This window comes from Heloderma suspectum, chromosome 3 (genome assembly GCF_057233095.1).
Source record: "Heloderma suspectum isolate Gila_16-S chromosome 3, 16-S_ref, whole genome shotgun sequence".
Taxonomy (NCBI): Eukaryota; Metazoa; Chordata; class Lepidosauria; order Squamata; family Helodermatidae; genus Heloderma; species Heloderma suspectum.
In genome coordinates, this window is record NC_139460.1 from 97,748,033 (window position 1) to 97,768,943 (window position 20,911).

Sequence of the window (20,911 nt, forward strand, 5' to 3'; positions counted from 1 at the left end):
CCCTTTCTCCCTTGCTTTTCGCTTCCCTTCTTTCCTCAGCTACTTGTAAAGCCTGATCAGACAGCCACTTTGCTTTCTTGCATTTCTTTTTCTTTGGGATAGATTGAGTTGCTGCCTCCTGAACAATGTTACGGACCTCCGTCCATAGTTCCTCAGGCACTCTGTCTATCAGGTCTAATCCCTTAAATCTATTCCTCACCTCCACTGTGTATTCATAAGGGATATGATTGAGGTCATACCTGAATGGTTTAGTGGTTTTCCCTACGTTCTTCAATTTAAGCTGAAATTTTGCGATAAGACGCTCATGATCTGAGGCACAGTCAGCTCCAGGTCTTGTTTTGACTGACTGTATAGAGCTTCTCCATCTTTGGCTGCAAAGTACATAATCCATCTGATTTCGATATTGACCATCTGGTGATGTCCATGTGTAGAGTCACCTCTTGTGCTGTTGGAAAAGCGTGTTTGCTGTGATCAGCGTGTTCTCTTGGCAAAACTCTATTAGTCTTTGTCCTGCTTCATTTTGTACACCAAGGCCATGCTTGCCTGTTATCCCAGTGATTTCTTGACTTCCTACTTTAGCATTCCAATCCCCTATGATGAAGAGGACATCTTTTTTTGGTGTTAGTTCTAGAAGGTTTTGTAGGTCTTCATAGAACTGATCAACCTCAGCTTCTTCGGCATCAGTGGTTGGGACATAGACTTGAATTACTGTGATGTTGAATGGTTTGCCTTGGATTCGTACTGAGATTATTCTATCATTTTTAAGATTGTACCCCAGTACTGCTTTTCCCACCCTTTTGTTGACTATGAGTGCTACTTCATTTCTTCTAAGAGATTTTTGCCCACAGTAGTAGATATGATGGTCACCTGAATTAAATTCACCCATGCTTGTCCATTTTAGTTCGCTGATTCCCAAGGTGTTGATGTTCAATCTTGCCATCTCATGTTTGACCACCTCCAGCTTACCTTGATTCATTGATCTTACATTCTAGGTTCCTAAACAATATTTTTCTTTACAGCATCGGATTTTCTTTTCCCCACCAGACACATCCACAGCTGAGTGTCCTTTCGGCTTTGGCCCAGCCACTTCACTCCTTCTGGCGCTACTTGGAAATTCCCTCTGCTCTTCCCCAGTAGTATATTGGACACCTTCCGACCTGAGGGGCTCATCTTCTGGCGTCATATCTTTTAGCCTTGTGATACGTTCCATGGGGTTTTCTTGGCAAGAATACTGGAGTGGGTTGCCATTTCCTTCTCCAGTGGACCACATTTTGTCAGAACTCCCTGCCATGACCTGTCTTTCTTGGGTGGCCCTGCATGGCATAGCTTATGGCTTCACTGAGTTATGTAAGCCCCTTCGCCACAACAAGGCAGTGATCCATGAAGGGGTGTTAACCAGCTACCAACCACAAATAGAAGCCAAGGTTTGTTGTTGGCTTACAAGGTCTAGTTTGTTTAAGCCATGGCTTGTCATTCGTGGTGTCTGAACCCCAAACTGTGGTTTATAACTGGCTTGTTTACACCACTGTCTGCCCTGAAGGAGAGGCACCCAGGAAAAGCAGCCTGAAAACAAAACCAGTCTAAAGGCTGGCAAAATGGGCAAGAGAGAAACAAAACAGAAATAGGGAAATCAAGCTGCTGTATATTTGCTCATCTGCAAGACAATTCATGACTAAAGCAATAAACCATGATTAACATAAACCATAGCTTGGCATTATGTGCAAATGCAGCCAATATGTGCAGCACTGGGACTGGGGCCTTGGTAGTGAAGAAATTGAGAATGTTAATTGGAAAATACCCCCTATTGGCTGGAAAATACTAAATTGTAATTTCAGTGGAAATTGTTGTATTTTCAGATTTTCACTTCTGGTGTCTGCAACAGCAGAGAATTGCATCCTTACTGTGTATCCGTACTTGGCGTGTCACCTTACTGACCAACAAATTATCTTGAGAAATGGTGAGCAGATAATGTTTTGATAATATTTTATAAGCTGCTCTGACAGTAAAAAGTAAAGGTGTCCCCAACCAGTCGTGTCCGACTCTCGAGTGTGGTGCTCATCTCCATTTCTAAGCCGAAGAGCCAGCACTGTCCGAAGACGCTTCCGTGGTCATGTGGCCGGCATGACTGAACACCGAGGTGCACGGAATGCTGTTACCTTTCCTGCCGAGGCGGTACCTATTTATATACTTGCAATTTCTTGCTTTCGAACTGCTAGGTTGGCAGAAGCTGGGACTGAAGACGGGAGCTCATTCTGTCACGCAGCACTTGGGTCTCGAACTGCTGTCCTGCCGACCTTCCGGTCTGCAGTTCAGCGTCTTAACCACTAAGCCACCGCGGCCTCATGCTCTGACAGTAGTTTTCCTTTAAAGCAGGGGTGGACAACTTGTGGCCCTCCAGATGTTTTGTTCTACAACTCCCATCATCCCTCACTGGTGGCTAGGGCTGATATGACCTTTAGACCAAAACATCTGGAGGGCCACAAGTTGTCCACCCCTGCTTTAAAGGTTAGCTCATGGCTCATACTTTCAGATATTTGTCATGTTTAACAAGATTTATTGAGATTCTGTTCAGAAGGGTTTTTAATTGTCTTGTGACACCAAACTATTCTTAGATTGTGCACCTAGTACACACTGATGCTTTTAATGAGTGGAAAAGAGTACAAGTGCCAATTTCAAATGTCTAAAAGTGCACATGAAGTACAGTAGGTAAAGACCTAGGAGCGGGAGGACTGAGAGAGAGGTGAGAAGCAATGGGATGAAATAAAGTAAATAAATAAAGACTGAATAAGTTTACAGTATTAACAGCAATAATAATTGGCTAATCAAAGAAATTATTCAAGGATGTTGAGTTTTAATATAGAGTATCTTAAAGGTACAGACTGGATTGGACTAGATGAATTCTGATGTACCTTATAACTTTTAAGTGTTTTTACTACTAATTATAGTCAAGCACGTCTTCAGCATTAGTATTTAATGCATTTTTGTCCTCTACTTGAAAAAGGCTGGGGTTTTATTTGTATATAGTATGTAGTAGTAGGGGGAAATAGTAATGTTTTTGTATTTATTCATTGTAGGTAATAGTGTAAAACCTGTATGATGTCTTTGATTTATGTTTCCATCAAATATATAGATACTGCTGAGATAATTTACAGCACTGGAGAAACTCTGCAGCATTCTTGCTACATTCCAGGAACATGTTCACAAACTTCTTCAAGTACCTTTGACACAGTTACCAACTCTGCCTATGACAGTTCTGTTGCAGGTATAATGTACAAAGATTCAGAAATGTTTGTTAAAGGAAACTGAGATTTTCAGGAGATATCTGAAAGTACTAGATTCTGAGTTTGCAGGAAGATTATAGCTATGTTTTCAGAGGTCTATGAGTATAACAGATGTACCTGTTCATAGACATGCTATGCAATGGCCATGCTCCCATTTATACAGCAAGCAAAACTGAATTAACTAGGCTGGTCAGTTTTTTATGTTTGTTCACAGACAAGCTTTCAAAATTACATTCTTGGGAAACAATATCAGACTTCAACAGATGCTGCTGCTGAGGAAGAGAATATTAGCTAGATAGCTTTTGTATGGCCAGTTAGATTTTGTTATTAATCTTTGTTTTAAAAAATATTGTTTCCTGCTACTCTTTGGCATGATGCAGCTGTGTTTCTTCCAGAGAATGAGAGGAAAAGAAGTGACCGATCATGGACCCCAAACCCTTATCCTCAAGAGGCCAAGGCTTCTGAGTTAACAGATCAGGGAGAGGGCTTGATTACTGATGAAGTTCCCAACTCCTTAGGATATAGTTTGCCAGGAAGGCCCCAGGGACCAGTTCTCCTATGTCCAGAGGAGGTTTCATTACTGTCCTCAGATTTTGAGAACTCAAGTCATGAAGATTCCACTACTTTGCAGCCACTTCCATGTCACCACAGGCCAAGGTTGCTGAAAAAGACCAGGCCTCTAAGCGAAAAAGCCTCAGTCACTCTGGAGGTGGAGCTAACCAGCCTTAAGGAAGTCAGAACCATACTGAAGGCTCAGTCACAATTAGTGGTGTAGTGGTAACTTTTACAATGTTCATCATGAACATTTTAAAAAGTTACATAGCCACCCCCACCCCACAGAAGAGTCCAAAAATTCAGGCAGCTGTGTTGATCTATATCAACAAATCAGTTCTAGCAGTTTTCATTTCCACCAGGAGCAGTTCTAAAGAGAATAGGTCTTAATTGCCCATTCAAGAACAAACCACCCCAAAATACTTTGCATTAAACAGGGAACACAGGTTTGGATCCAGAGCCATCCTTGTGTGGGTGGCCCAGGCCTGCTGGTGGTAGCAGTGGCATACACACGGCCCCTACCACTAGTGGCTGCGATATAGCGCTTTTGGGGGTAAGCACCAAAATGAGCAGAAACGCTAATTTCTGGAAGGGGTGCACCCTGCACCACATTGCGGCTGCCAGCAGTAGGGGCCTCAGGCCTGCCGCTGGGCCTGGGCCACCCATGCAAGGGCGGCATGGGATCCAACCCACAGTATTGTTGCTGGGGAAATTCATTCCAGCTACTGTGAGGATTGCAGCTAAGCTCAGAGGGAACAGGGAATTCTGGGGTGGGTGGCAGATCCCTATTAATAAAAAAGTGCCAGTGCTGCATTTCTGCAAGTCCTGGCCCCACTAAACCACTAGTCACAATCTGTGGCTTGTTGGAACACCATACAGGCAAGCCCGTCTAGCTTCCAGCCCCAGTATCATTCAGAGCTCTCTGGGAAACCCGACTCCTGCTTGATCAGAATCCACTGAACCTGATTTGCCCAAATCCTTAGTGGGAACTTGACCACATGGTGCCCAGTGATGCCAGGCCCTCCCTGTGACAACAGGGTTTGGTGGCTGAAACAGAACATGGCTGTCCTCCTTGACAATACTAGATTTTTGAGTTAGGCAGAGCTGGACTTGAACCAGAAATTACATAGCAATATATAATATTTGGTTGGTATATACTGCATAGGAATTTACTGTATCTTCAAGTAAACAAAGTGCTTGATAACTAGCTGATCGATCTAAGACAAATAAACATGACAAGATATGAAGTCCTAATAAATTAAAAATTAGCAAGTTGGGCGGTATAAAAATAAATAAATAAATAAATAAATAAAAATGGCACAGATCTGTAGGTTTTTAAAGAACTCAAATGTGTAATTCTTTATCTTATAAGGAAAAAAAAACAATTTCTTACTAAAACTGGCCACCTTGTTGGAGGATTGTGAACAAGCCAACAAAATGCCAGCATTTTAAAGAGATCTAGGGAGGATCCAAAAATTACTGGCTATTAGTCTAACACAACCTTCCCCAGCATGATGCCCTTCAAATGTTTTGGAGTTCAACTCCCATCAGCCCCAGCCAGCATGGCCAATGGTCATGGATGTTGGGAGCTGGTTCAAGACATCTGGAGGGCACCAGGTTGGGAGAAGGCTGATTTAACGTCTATACCATGTAAATTACCAGAAAGCAAGATAGCTAGAATTATTAAACTTATAGAAGAACAAGCCTTGTTGAGTAAGAATCAGCATGGCTTCTGCCATGGGAAATGCTACCTCACCAATCTTTTGGAGTGTCAACAAGCATTTAGATAATAATGATCTCATATTTACATTTTCATTTTGCTTCTCAAACTGAATTTCCAAGGCAGCATGCAACATAATTAAAATCAGGTCAATAAATAAATAATTAATAAATAACAGTAACAAGAAACAAAAAAACTAGCATTAACAACACTAAAAAAAAATTCATAAATTTAAAAGCATCAGACAACAAAGCAATACAACAATCATAAAAACTTAAGCTGTGTCGAAAACTAGTAAGCATAGATCCTAATTCTCAGTAAAAATGTGCACAACTTCGCTCCAGTGAGGTGGCACTGCACTGGGTGCTACAGGGAGCCCCGCTGTCAGATCTCCCACTGCGGCATTTGCTGCGGTGGGAGAGCGGGGCTGGTGGGACTCTGTGGCAGCCATCTGCCCTATAGCTCACCCTGAGATCCTTTTAATGTATTCATAAATGATCTAGAGTTAAGGGTGAGCAGTGAATAGCCTAGTATTTATTTATTACATTTACTGTTTCTCCATGGAGCTCAATGTGCTGTACATGCCCCCCTTTATCTTCACAATAAACGCATGAGGTAGGTAAGGCTAAGAAATAGGGAATGGCTCAAGCTTCATGGCTGACCAGGGATGAGTGTGATGACAGTGAGAGAGGAAAATTCTGGTCTCTATTTATTTTACATGTATTTTATATCCTGCCTTTTAGGGCATACCTTTCACAAGGTGGCTTACAGACATTAATAAATATATCAAACAATAAAAACCATTGAAACAAACTGGTAAATTAACAAGTTGAACATCCCCCCCCCCCCGAGTGTGTATTGTTATCCCTCTTTTGGAAGAAAAAAATGAAATATTTTTAATTGCATGCTATGGATGTTGAAAATAAAATGGCCAATATGGAATACTTCATGAATTTGTGCTCACCTCATCTCAAGAAGTATGCAATAGGTAAGGGAAAAGAGCTGAAAATGGCAACCAAAAGGGCCAGTGGGCTGACACACCTTCCTTATGAGGGTAGGCTAAAGCAGCCTTCCCCAACTTGGGTCCCTCCAGATGCTGTGGATTGTAACTCCTATCATCCCTGACCATTGGCCATGCTGACTGGGGCTGATTGGAGTTGTAGTCCACAACATCTGAAGGCTCAGGTTGTGGAAGGCTGGGCTTAAAGGGCTTGAGAGGTTTTAGTATAGGAAAAAAAAGATAAATTAAGGGCCTCTGTGGAAAGAAAGCCTCTTAACAAGAAAGGCCTCTGTGGAAGATTTCATGTCTTAGGCAGGATTATATGGAGGAATGCAGTCCTCTAAAATGGTTCCAAGCCATTTAGGATGTTATAGGTCAAAACTAGCACTCTGAATTGCCATAAAAATGAATAGGTAGCCACTGCAGTTGGTTTAAAAGGGGGGTAACATGCATCCTATATCCCACCCCTGTAAGAAGCATTCCTAAATAATTGAAGTTTCTGAATGGTCTTCAGCAGCAGATAATCCACATAGAGTGCATTACAGTGATAAAATTGAGAGGTGATTAAGGCATGGACCACCACAGCCAGATCAGAAGGTTCCAGAAAGGGATGCAGCTGGTGCACTAATATTAATTGTGCAAAGTTGGCCATAGCTGAGGGCAGAAAATCCAGGTCTAAGGCTGAGTCCAAGAGCACTCGCAAATTGCAAACCTGATTTTTCAGAGGCAGTGCAAGCCCTTCTAACACTAGTTGAATACTCAATCTGAAACCCTTTCTACTGAAAAGAAGAACCTTTTGTTTTGTCCAGGTTTAGTTTCAATTTGTTAGCCCTCATCCATTCCATTACTGACATCAAGCATGGGTCTAGGATATCTACATCTACTTTCAAAGGACATTAGACGAATTCATGGAAGATAGATTTATCATTGGCTATAAGACATGATAATTACCTGGAATCTCCAAGTTCAGAAGAAGTATGCCACTGAATGCCAGTTCCTGAGTGGCAACAGTGAGTGAGGGCTTGTTCCCTTCATGATCTGCTTATGAGCTTCCTGGATGTATCTGGGTGACGACTGTTAGAAACAGGATATTGTACAATATGGGCCTTAATCTTATTCAGCTGGGTCTTTCTGATGTTCTTGTGATAGTATGTCAAGCTATTTGTGTATGCTGCCATTTAGATCCTTCTAGATTGAAAGGTGGGGTAGAAATTAAAAAATTAATGGAGAAACACTTGTGAGAAAGCAATGTTTTATTTACTGGCTTTTGAAATAAAGATATTTCTTGATCCATTCAGTAGCATTATAAATTTTGGGTTCCAGTAAATGTGTTTCATAGTCTAAATTTTATGCTGAGGGTTTAACATACAAGCGATTATGTGATTGCATTGGAGAAATAATAATACATTCATAATCAGGTAGTCTAATTTATCAAGTTTCACTATAAAGCTATTAATTTTATTTGGTTTGGTCTGATAGCTCCATGGTATAGATTAGAGAAACTACTGATTATAGGCCCAGTCATCACAGCCTATGGACATACCTGAAGTGCTTGGATTCCTTTCCAGCAAAAGTTGAATGTAAAAGCAAATAAGTACTTTGCTTTTTATTTGTTTGTTAGAAGGTGGTACAATGGTGGTACAATGACAACTAAATTCACTTATTTTTGTGCAGAATTAGAAAAGATGCTTGAAAATGAAAGGATAAAGAAGACTGATTCTATTGGCCAAAGTGGATGGGTTAAGTGCACATTTGAACAATCAGTGTTTCCTGCTGAAGGCACAGAGGAATATGCCTTTTTCCAGAAAGTTATTACAGCAGTTCAGAACTGGTTTACTCTCTTTGGTTGGTCTAAAGGACCAAATCCCATTTCCATTCCACATTCTTTAAGACGGTACTAGCTGTTTTCTCAGACTACTTATTTTTTAAAATATGAATGCTTTCTTAATTTGATTAGATGTTTCACTTTATTATTTGCAATGGGGTGTTACTGTGATCCTGGTATGAGATCAGCATTGGACAAAAAAGCCACAATATAAATCCATAGTTTTAAACAAAATTTAAAAGGCCTACCTAATGAGGCATCAACATCTGAAAGAGGACACAGTTTTATGCATGCCTTGGTTTGGCCAGGGGCAGAGTTTGTATTTACCATGTCTCTTTAAGACAGAAGAAGAACTGAGAAGAAGAACTCAGAAGAACTGAGTGTATAAGACACACTTGACCCCAGTGGGGGATAAGGCTATCAATGGCTACTAGTCATGATAGCTATATATTATTTTCGGTATTGGAGGAAGTGTGCCTTTGTATACCAGTTGCTGGGGAACGTGAGTGGGAGGATGATATTGCACGCATGTCTTATGGGCTCCCCACAGGCAGCTTTTTGGCCACTTTGTGAACAAAATGCTGGACTAGATAGGCCTTTGCTCTGATTCAGCATGGCTGTTGGAATGCTGGGAGTAGTAGGATGTTTTTCTGCCTAAACATGCATAGGATTGCACCCTAAGCCAACATAGATAGGTTTCAATCAATAGTCTGTTGGTTTTAAGTTTTGTATAGTGGGTAGGATCCAATGATGACCTACCGCTGGTGGTGAACTCTGCCGTTTCCCTGTGTGTGCGTGGCTGCTACTGCTGGCTATGTGGCACTTCGGGGGCAAGCCTCCAAACAACCAAAAATGCAAGTATCTGGAAGGTGTGGCCTGCCCTTCCAGCAACTTGCATTTCTGGTCATTTGGGGGCTTACCCCTAGAAGCGCTGCATCGCCGCCACTGATGGCAGGAGCTGAATGCTCACCAGAAAAAGCAGTACTTGCAGCCAGTGGTATGTCACCTTTGGATCCTACCCAGAATGTTTATATAAATGTTATGGGCCTTACATAGAACTCCATGTGTGCACTGGTGTCTCTAGATAAGCACCAAAAACAACAGAGAGTCTTGCGGCACCTTAAAAACTACCACATTTATTGTAGCATATACTTTCATGGACTTCGGCCAAAATCAGATTGTTAATCTTTAAGGTGCCACAAGACTCTGTGTTATTTTTTTCTGCAATAGACTAACATGGCTACCCTCTGAAATACCCAAATCATCCAAATACACACCTAAATCACTGCAATGGGGCACATGCCTTTCCTAATTAGATCTCCAGTTAGAGGGCCACCGCATTAATGTGTATAATATTAGCTTGCTTTTAATAATGAAACAACGTTATTTTTATCTCCTCTCCAGTGATGTCTGTAAAATTCAAATGACTTCATCTGATGAAAAGCTTAAACTAAATCTTGGTAGAGATATCAAGACCATTTATGACATGCTGCTCCATCTGTGTGGGCAATTACTACCTGGAATTAGTTCAAGCCAATCTTTGCCATTTGATCCCATTCACCGAGTGGTGAAACTCCACTGGCAGCATGCTACAATGATCACTTTTCTCAAGTAAGTGTTAAAATATTTTATTATTATACTTTCTCTACGGTTTTCCTGAAGTAGTTTAAAACTTTAAGTCTTTCCAGATCAATAATATTTCTGCTGTTGCATTAATTTGTTTTGTATACCACCTGGTTCACATGTTCAAAGGACATCAAGTTTACAAGAATTTGCAACATGCTTTCTACTTCATGAAATACTTTCAAGGTCTTTTTTGTTTTGGTATTTCAGGTAACATTAAATAATTGTTGTCTAGCATGGTGGTAATATATTTTATCAATCAAATGCTGGAAAAGTAGCAACCCAGCTTGATGAACTCTATAGCTTTCTAAAAACCCCAAAAACTAAAAACATACAATACTATAATTCTAACCTAAAAAGTAAAATATGTTAAGTACATGTATTAAATAGGTTTAAGATAATAATCCCAGTGTAGTAGCTTCAGCAATACAAAATAAAATACCTTAAAATAACTATAACACTCACTTTAAAGGGACAAAACGCTGGTGAAACCAAGTTCCATAAAGGATTCTTCAGACATTTCAAGTTGAGTCCTCATGCCCTGACATATTCCAATATGATGTAGGGACCACTTTGTTTGCAGAAGCCATAGGATGTATGTAGCCTCTGGTACGACTCCAAGCACTACGTTAAGTGCGCACTGAGCATTGCGCTTGGTGCAACACCGAAGAATACTTAGAGGTGCTACTCTGGCAGCTCCGCTTTAAATGCCTGGTTGGGCAGGGACAAAAACAAGCACAGTGTCAGGGTCCAACAGGTTAACTAGTCCTCTTCCCTCTTTCCCACACGTTCCTTCCCAGCAGTCTCTGGCAGCCCTGCCTGAAACGTCTTGTGTGGTAGGGACAGACGCAAGCCCAGCGTCAGGGTCTGACAGGTGCAACTAGACCTTTTCTATAGCTTCCTTTTATTTTTCCCTTGATGACATTTTGATAGAGATAGACTAAGATAGTGATCAAACAGAACTGACAGAGGCTTGTAATTCAGCAATGTCATATTTTACTTCCGTACTAATACAGTTTTAATAACTTGGAGCTAACATCTAGGGGTGATTCCAGTGTTTTTCATCTATGGAAGAAAAATACATGGGAAACAATTATATCTGAATGAAAACTCCACAAAGATTTGCAGGAAAGATCCATGAGCGCAATACTTTTCCTCTTCAGAAGTCTTCCCTGTTCTTAGACTTGATGGTCTATTACTACTACTATTCTATGATAGACTGTAAGTAAGTACCTGGAACTGATGGGCAGGTGACCCAGGCCTGTGGCAGACAAGTAGGCAGTCTAGCAGTCTGGGAGTTCAAAGAGATCCTGATGGCTTCTGTCAATCAACTATGAGGTTGTTCGGATGATCAGCGGGGGAAACAACGCAGCATTGGTTGTTTCTCCTGTCCCCCGCATGTGCTGGCTGTGCGACCAGGATTACCCTAATTATCTGTGCCGCATTGCAGGTTGCAGTGTCATCCAAACCCAGCGTGTGGCATGGGCACAGTGAATTTTCACCCACCCTACAACCCCTACTGCAAGCCATGGGTTGTAGGGTGGGTAAAAATTCACTATGCCTGCACTATGTGCCGGGTTCAGATGACACAGCAACCCACAATGTGGCATAGGTAGTTTGGGTAATCCCAGTCATACAGCCAGCATGTGTGGGGCTGGGGGAAACTACCAGTGCTGCATTGTTTGCCCGACTGATTATCTGAACCTGGTCTATGAGTTGCCCAGATTGAGGGGGTATAGCAGGTATGGGGGCTTTTTAGCAGATTGCTTTCTGGGATCACCTGATGTCCAGGACCAAGAGAAATTTTTGTCAAGACGCTGGTGTCCTGGCTTGAGCTGCCTGCAGTTCTTCCAACTAGTGATGCGAGGGCCGAATCTACACATAGCAGCTATACCGTTATCATACCGTTATCATAAATATTGTTGCCCACTGGTGTCATGTGTACCAATAGTTAAGATAATGGTATGATAATGGAATAACTGCTGTGTGTAGATTCAGCCAAGGAATCAGGAATCAGTGTCAAACATACAGAGCTCCTGATTTGAGCCCATATGATGGCTAACACCTGCATAATCCATATGGAGTTTTCATTTTATGATAACATTTCCTCTCTGTATCCTTCCCTTCTATTCCTCTAAAGAGGTAAAAGCTGCATGTGAATAGACCTGAAGACAATGCATGGTGTAGTTGATGAATATATTTATATTAATTCATGTTTTATTTTGGCCTAGTGTTTGGACCATTTCAAATATTACAGCCTCCTCAGTGAAACTGCTGAATATCATTTCTGTGTATGTTCACATGGGAGCAGTAACATTTATAGGTCTGCAATTATAAGACTGGCTGCTTGCATGGAGAGCCCACATGCCACTGCACTACTTCACCATATGCTGGTGGTGATGATGTGCAGACTCCTTATGCGATCAGGTCAGCACATGTGGTCAGAGGCTTGCAAGTGTGGACTGCCATCACATGTTTTTGGTTGCCTCCCTATGGGGGGTGGGGGCTGTACTTATGAAGTGGTTTGATTATTGTTAATACCTTTGTTCTCACACAAGTTCTTTCAACTGAGGGGGTGGGGAATTTTACTGTTATTATTAAGCTATGCCCATGTTTTTCACCAGGCTTTGAAAAAATACCACATTTCAACATGCATGTCCACAAGAGTCCATATATACTGTCAAGCCCTGGTAGCTGTTTTTGAAAAGATTGTAATTCCCTCAGACCTGCATGTCTGAGATGTGTAACATAAGATTGCTGCAGGCAGATTGCAGCATCATTGCATTTTATTATTGCAAGTAGTTGTGATAGATACAGCATTATTTTTGGCTCCAAATCCACTTCCTTCTGTGGGCATGTGTGATTTGTATAGTGCTGTTCAGGTCCTAAAAAAACAAATGTGGAAGAACAGTTCCTGCAATGAAGGTAATATGCTAGGATTTATATGAACTTCTAGCATCAAACATAGGTCACTGTGGCTCACATTAAAGTTCTTTTGATATAGAAATGGCCCAATATAGTTAATAAAATTGGCTCATTACCCCGAGTTTCCCTCAAATATAAATTCCAGTGGCTGTGAACTAGATTGCAAAATGACCCTGGCTGGAAGTGCTGATAAGGATGTTTAGTTCTGACTGTGTGTGAGTGCTGATTGGATAAGACAGAGGAATAGGACATTTAAGCCATTCCTTTAAAGGGAAAAATGTGCTTTTTTGAACAAAGAACCTTGGGCACACAGAATGAAAAACATTTTTCACCATAGTCAACTAGTGAAATATACTAAAATTAATATTGCAGTTTCTTAAATTTATAATTAGGTTATTTTAATGAGTAGTGTCCATGTTCTTGGGATAGGTGGCAAGGAAATAAGCAAATGAATACTTAATTCTAAAAAAAAAGGTTTGTATAGCATTTTTCTGCATTAAAAATCTGTCAGTCCCCACATCAACCTTGCAAACCTATCCTCAAAAAACAAAGCAACCGGAAAACCATACTTCCACACTAAAAAGGTACCACTTTTCTATTTAAGGCTGAAATCCTGTGCACACTTACCAAGGAGTAAGCCCTATTGAACACATTGAAACTTGCTTCTGAGTAAACATGCATAGGATTGTGCTGTTATTGAGGTTGAAATAGAACTTGGTCTGACGTGGGAATGATGACTGAAGATCAAGAAGTTAGATGTCTTTGGCACAAACAAAGAGAACTGGAAATCACATTTAAATGGGAGATGAGGCTCCTTTCCAGAGATGTTTCAGTGGTAAATCATGAGTTAGCCATGAGCAACCCACAATTTACACCCCAACAACAAACCATGGGTTCTTTTCATGGGGTGTTTGTGGTTAACAAACCATGGTTTGTTAGTGTGGCTGGGTTCACACAATACAACAACTGTTGTTTCAACAACAACTCATGGTTTGACTACAACCTACACTCAACCCATACTCAACCTTGAGTGTGGGTTGTCATCTTGTGTGAACCCAGTCAGTGTCTCAAGCCCTGGAATAATCACTGGGACTAGGAAAGGGGTATTCTTCCTCCCCCTTACCTGGCTTCATACAAGAGAAAAGAAACTGATGGAACAGTTCGGAGGTAGCAATGTAGGAATAAGGAACAGATCCTTGAGCTAAGCATTCTCTGTCTACACATAATTTACTCGTAGTGATTGCCCTACCATTAGGCAGAGGGAAGCAGCCACTTCAGGCTGCAGGTGTTGGAGGCTGGGGAATATTGGAGGACAGAGTTCTGTGTGCCACAGTGTCTGCCCTATGACCCTAGGTTAGACAGGTATGGTGGAGGGTGCTGTACTATTGCCAGTGTTGAAATAAGATTCAACTGACAGTTTTGACATGGAATTGGGGAGGGGGCATTTTTGCCTCAGTCAGCAAAATGCCTTGGTCTAACCCTTGATCTGATTTACCTGCAGCAGTACTAAAATGAAATTTCATACCTGGTAAGTGGGACAGGCAGAGCAGGTCCAAATCTCTACCAGAGGTTTGTAATCCTTGTCCCTGAACATTTACTATCAGGAGAGCTGGGACCAGAATGAGGGTGCCTTCCCTTTGATCCTAGTGGTTTTTTGTTGGCTAAGTCCACCCTGTGGGAGGCCATTCATGGGCCTGACTCATTTGTATCACACACAGCGGCCCTTGTGTGATATCGGTGCATTACAGAGGCTAACCTTCAGTGGAGAGCATTAACATTATTGTGGCTGGGTACCATCTCTCACTACTGTGAAGGATCCTAGATTTACTGAGCTACAGTGCCTGGCACAATGGTTCGCAGAATCACACTGAACAAAATTGACACAATTCCTCCATCTCTTGCCCCAAGTTCTGGCCCAAGACAGCTTGCTCTGTGAAGCAGAGTTCAAATGAAGCCATCCCTCACTAGAACCAACACTTTAAATAACCTGACCCTCAAATATGGTCGCTTCAAACTCCTGAATGGCAGGGCTAGGCCTGCTTCCCCATCACCGCCTTTTGCGGGATGGTGCTTTATTAATACTGTAAAGACTGAAATGGCTTATCATCATCCACCTTATCCTTTATTGTACAAACAACAGTTTTTCTGTTGGACTATATCTTACAGAAACATGTCACCAGTAGATTGACACTGGAGACAATCTTGTGCTAAAAAAGTTCAGCAGACTTTTTTTCTTTACTCCCTGAAGAAGGCCTAAAAATAAGAAAAAAAGGCAGAATATTTTCCTTATGTCACTGTCACTATGACACTAAAAGCTGCTCACATCAGCAACATTAAAGCATGCATATGATACTTTAAAAAAAAAAAAAAGTAAATCACAGACAGAATCAAAAGATGAAAAACAATAGCATACAAAAAATCCAGAAAGGCTATTTTCTTTATTTAATGGCCAAGCTGTAGGCCTGCTTGAATAAAAAGGTTTTTACTTGGCATCTTTCACAATCAGGAAGGGGCCAACCAGATCTCTCTGGGTAGTGACCACTGTAGCCTGCATTCCCACCATCCATACTTCTGATGGTGGCTGGATATGGAGCAGGGCCTCTGCTGATGAACTAAGTGGACAGGTAGGATCATATGCGAGGAGACAACTTTTTAAATACCACTATTAGTACATCTCTTTTGGAAAATGTTTATACCTATATATTTCAGATGTGTGGAAAAAGTCAATGAATATGGAATGACCCTTTCCAGGATTTCATTTATTATTTGTCCTTATTCTTGTTTCTGTATTACTGTTAGAAGTCAAGGAGCATCCCTTTCTCACATTTTGCCCCAGTTTCTTCTTGACTTTGAGGATTATAAGAAATGGACCTCTTTACAGCTTATGGTGAAGGTAAGTTATCTAACTTAATTTTATCTATGCATTCAGCTATGATTTTAGGCATATATATGGCCTTCCTTCAGTTGACTGACCACATGTAATGCTGTAGTTAACCTGTGGTACCCCTGCCACTTTTTCTTATTTAGCTTGTGTGGTTGTTGTTGTTTTTTACAAACAATGACCACTACCTAGCACTTCATGTTTTTTGCTTCATAATAAGCATATGTAATGGAGGTGATGTACAGTGAAGCACAAGGTTGCCCACTGGGGTTATAGCATGGAGTTTGTTGTTTCCTGGATGACAATCCATTAATAGCCCAATCCTATACATAATTATTTGGAAGTAAATTCCAACTCCCATGTAAGTGTGAGCACTAATTTGCATATCCCCATGTAAAATATTGTACATAGCACCTCCTGCATGTGGAGATTTGGTTCTGCGATCAGAACAACTTTATTTGTGGTGATTATATTAGAAATTGGTGGCTAATATTTAGAATTCACCATTGTATGAGTTAGAACAAAATCAAAATGGAAATCACAATTGTTTTATCTTTGTTTGGAGGTTCAGAAGTTTAATCCTGATGACAGCTATATTTATGTTTTGGATGACTCTCTATTTGAGGCTATGAGCAAACGAGCATGGACAGATGTGTTACTTCAAATATACAAGGTAAGATGAATATGGCTTTGCTTCATTTAGGCTGGGTTTAGACTTAGCACAGAAAAATGGTTTGTGCTAAACATAGTTAAGAACCCACACCATAGTTCGAACTTCTAGACATACAACAGACAAACCATGGTTTAAAACTACTTGTCTGCTTTTGTTTCCCCTTTGCTCAGCATTCCGCTTCCTAAGTTCATAACAGTATTCATGGTACAGCAGCCTCTCGAGATGGAGTAAGTCCCGTTTCCCTCATGCAGCAGCCTCTTATGGTGGAGCAATGATCTTAACTCGAATTTGTCAGTTCTTTGTGAATTTAGAAGGAATGGCAAACCACAGTTAGCATAAATTGTGATTTGCAAATTAGATTCAGACTGGTTTCAGATCCTGATTTGTTGGCCCTGAACAAATCACAGTTTGCAGGCAGGCTAGTGTTCAGACATAATGTGAAACCATAGCTAATGTTATTGTGCTTCCTTGGGACATGCTTGCTTGCTTGCTTATTGATTGATTGATTGATTATAGTTATATGCTGCTGTATAACAAAAAGTTATCAGCATGGCTCACACAATAAAAAATTAAAAACAGATTTAAAACAACAACAAATATAACAAACATCTTAAAGGTATTAGAAAATAAAATCACAATCATAAAAGATAACACGATTTCTACACACGTATGAATCTATTTTCCATCTTTGGGGAGTAAGCCCTTCAGGAACAATGGACACCCAGGGTAATTTTAGTCTAGTGCTAGGGGAACCTCTATCTTTTGTGGCCCTGCCTCTATTCTGTCAAAGGACAGACTGCTTTCAGTCTGTAGAACTGGCCTAGAAATTAGCTTGATTCGCCAAATTAACAGGAGGACACTGTGAGTAGCTTTGGGTCTTTGGGATGGTGGAACATACCCATAAAGTTCCTTGGAAGGGAGATCACAGCTGAGACTTTGGGACCTAAACCAGAAAGAAGTTGGTGGTGGTGCTATTGATTCCAGAAGTGAAAGGAGGGAAAGTAGGGAAAGTAGCCGTGAGACAATGGAGCAGCTGCACCTGTTTGCAGTGGATGGGGGAGATAGAGCAAGGAGAGAAGGAGGGGAAAGAAGGAGAGGAAAAAAAGCCTTTTTCTATCTTTAATCTGCTGAGCAAAGGAGGAGGACGTCAACGTAGGGTACATATAAAAAGGTAGCGAGCACAGTTATCGCCACTTCACCCCCAGTCCACTGGGCAGGAGTGCAAAGATCCCAGAAGGCATTCCAAGGCCATAGCAGGGGTTCCATTGGGCAGAAACATGGAGGCAACATACAAAAGCAGGCATCCAGCTCAAGGCTAAGAGACTGGGGGAGAGAGAAATGACAGCAAGTGGGGAGAGTGGAATACCTTGCTTGGAGGAAATGGCTAGTTGGATCCCTGAACAGGAGCATTCAGTTTAGGAGAGAAGATGTAATGCTATATTTTGCTGCAGATCTCACCTGTGTTAATTTATTACCAAGAAGTTAAAAAAAATATGTGCTTGAAGTGTTCAGTTACTTTTCATTGCCTTATTAGGCTGTAATCCTGTGGATGCTTGGTAGTGAACAGTCACACAGCAGAAGTACCGTAATACCTTTATTAGGACCAACTGAAATATCATAAGTAGTGAGCAAGCATTTGTGTTCACCAGATCTCTTCTACAGGCTAAATGTTAAGCAACAAAAAAATTAGGGGCAGGGGGAAAGGATTTGGTAGGATGATGGAAAATCCCAGTCTGCAAATGTTAATAGTCCTGCAGTGCAATCTTATGCATGTCTACTCAGAAGAAAGTCCCACTGATGGGCAGATAAGTGTGTATAGGATTGTAGCTTTATTGTGAAATCCTGTACACACTTACCTGAGAGTAAGTCCCATTGAACTCAGTGGGCTTGCCTGGATGTGCCTGATCTTGTCTGGTCTCAGAAGCTAAGCAGGGTCAGCCCTGGTTAGTACTTGGATGGGAGACCGCCTGGGAATCAGGCTTCCTGCATTGAGCAGGGGGTTGGACTTAATGGTCTTGTAGGCCCCTTCCAACCCTATGATTCTGTGATCTATGATCTATGTATAGGATTGCATTCTTAATTAGGTTAGTCTGTGCCAAGTGCAAAAAGATCTCAGGTTGTAATAAAGCAGGCTGGGATGATGAATCAACAGAAACTCTCTATTTGAAAATACAAAAGCCCACAGTTATTTGGATCCATTTCTAGCACTAATAGGAATAGGAGCACAAAGGTCCCTTGAGAGGTTTAGAACAGATAAAATAAAGTAAAAACATGGCTTATTGGTTAAGACGCTGAACTGCAGACCGGAAGGTCGGCAGGTCAGCAGTTCGAGACCTGAGTGCTGCGTGACGGAGTGAGCTCCTGTCTTCGGTCCCAGCTCCTTCCAACCTAGCAGTTCGAAAGCAAGAAATTGCAAGTAGATAAATAGGTACCGCTTCGGTGGGAAAGGTAACAGCGTTCCGTGCACCTCGGTATTCAGTCATGCCGGCCACATGACCACGGAAGCATCTTCGGACAGCGCTGGCTCTTCGGCTTAGAAACGGGGATGAGCACCGCACCCTAGAGTCGGACACGACTGGTTGGGGACACCTTTACCTTTACCTTTTTATCTCCTTACATTAGCAGAGCTGGGAATTAATTTTAGGTGGTGCACTGGGTAAAAAGTCTAGAGAATAAAGTCCATTGAATTCATAGGACTTATTGTAAGTAAACTTACCTAGGATTGTGTTGTTAATTCATTTTTTTGTGTTAGTTATCTAAAAGAAACAACACAATAATTCACCTGTTTCAGATTTTGGTACTCCAGCATGTGTCTGTTCTTGAGGACTATAGCCAGTACAATTCAGAAGACACAGAACATATTCCAAGAATAAGTGTTGATCCTTTGTCTAGTAATATATATTCCTCATCTGAAAGAATTCTTCTTACTTGGATGAACAGACATTTTGAGAAGACACGAAAAATTGTGTGGGAAGACTGCAAGAAAGGTGGGGAAAAACTATTGAATTCATTAACTGTTCTTTTTTTCTTTATATGTAGGAAATTTCTGTAAAAGTTTTTTTTTTTCTATTGTAGTAGCACTGTTGGGCTCCTAAGGCAATTTTATAATAAGTTTAGGGTTGGTTATAACACATTTTAATTTGCCCATATATTGAAATATGAAGCTGTGACAGATGACTCCCATTTTCTAAAATATAATTGTTCCCCCAGAAAAAGTACTTTTAAAGGCCATTTATAAATTTAACTGTTCGGATATTTCTTTATGAAGCAAATGGCTTTTACCAAATTAGGGCTTTTCTGTGTCATAGAAAACCAAGGTATCCTGTGCAAAGAGCATTTTTAAAGTCAAGTATGTGATTTATTCACCTCAGCAACAGTACTATGTACTACTCAAATTTTAGTTATTTTATTACACCAGTAAAAATGTAAAAGCCATGAATGCTAGTACAATTCCTCCCATGGCATCGATTGTAACTGCAATACTGAGTTTGATCTCTTAGTACTTAGATTAAAGTAGTCTGAGTTAAAAGAGCATTAACATTTAAAATCATGTGTAAAATATTCTTCTGATACAAAATTAATACTTAAAAGTTTAATACAGCTTTGGTGCATCTGATGCAGAATTACCACATGGCTTGTGACACAAATACAGTAATTTTCATTATGATTATGGCTAGTAGTTGAAGATTTTGAAATGCCACATTTAATTAACTGCTTCAATTTTCTTTTTACAACAGATGCACCGATACCTTTAATACCTCTAGGACTATATGCATATATGATTTTTCATGTCCTCCACTTCTTTCTGTTTGAATTTTTCTGTTCCTCAAAGTGTGAAAATCCTTTAAATACTTCCTTAAAACTATTTTATTTAACTAGAGCTCAGCATAATTTCAATATATATTACCTTCTTTAAAGTGTTGGCATCCCCTCCTTAATGATGTGATCCTATTCACTAGTACTCTGGTCCTATTCATTGCTGTGCTATCAAAACAGTGTACAGGGTAGGGGCTAGAGCCCAGTGGTAGCACAACACACAATGCTGTGCCAGTCTTGAGACACAAACCGACTAGTGCTCTAGAGGGGACCCAAGCATGGGGTGAGGGGAAAGTGGACACTTTACACAGGCCTGGGGTTTTAGGGCTGCAAACCCATGCTATGACCCCCCAAAGGAGATAAATTGTATATCATGCTTTAAGATGAGTGTGCACTTTTTTTACCTATATCTGCATGGAGTGCACAGTGAGACTTGCTGGAGCTAATCAGAAGCAATGTTAGAACAAAACAAAACATTCTGAACAGTGAGCTACAATGAGAGAGACAGACAGAGAGAGAGAGAAGGCGCTTGTGTCAAGGAAACTCATACACAGAGGAAATACGAGACAGAGAGAGAGAGAAATGTGGCACCCTATGTGACATGCTCTGTCAAGA

General features: G+C 40.9%; 1 protein-coding gene across 1 annotated transcript in view; it reads left to right on the plus strand.

The window, feature by feature from the left end:
* CFAP47 (cilia and flagella associated protein 47) overlaps window positions 1–20,911 on the plus strand; it is a 410,934-nt gene that overhangs the window by 87,927 nt on the left and 302,096 nt on the right. Inside the window, exons 27-33 of the mRNA XM_084843965.1 lie at window positions 1,857–1,957; window positions 3,131–3,262; window positions 8,228–8,447; window positions 9,783–9,989; window positions 15,726–15,819; window positions 16,373–16,480; window positions 19,272–19,467. Coding sequence (XP_084700091.1) covers window positions 1,857–1,957; window positions 3,131–3,262; window positions 8,228–8,447; window positions 9,783–9,989; window positions 15,726–15,819; window positions 16,373–16,480; window positions 19,272–19,467 — 1,058 coding nt within the window. The remainder of the gene's footprint in view (window positions 1–1,856; window positions 1,958–3,130; window positions 3,263–8,227; window positions 8,448–9,782; window positions 9,990–15,725; window positions 15,820–16,372; window positions 16,481–19,271; window positions 19,468–20,911) is intronic.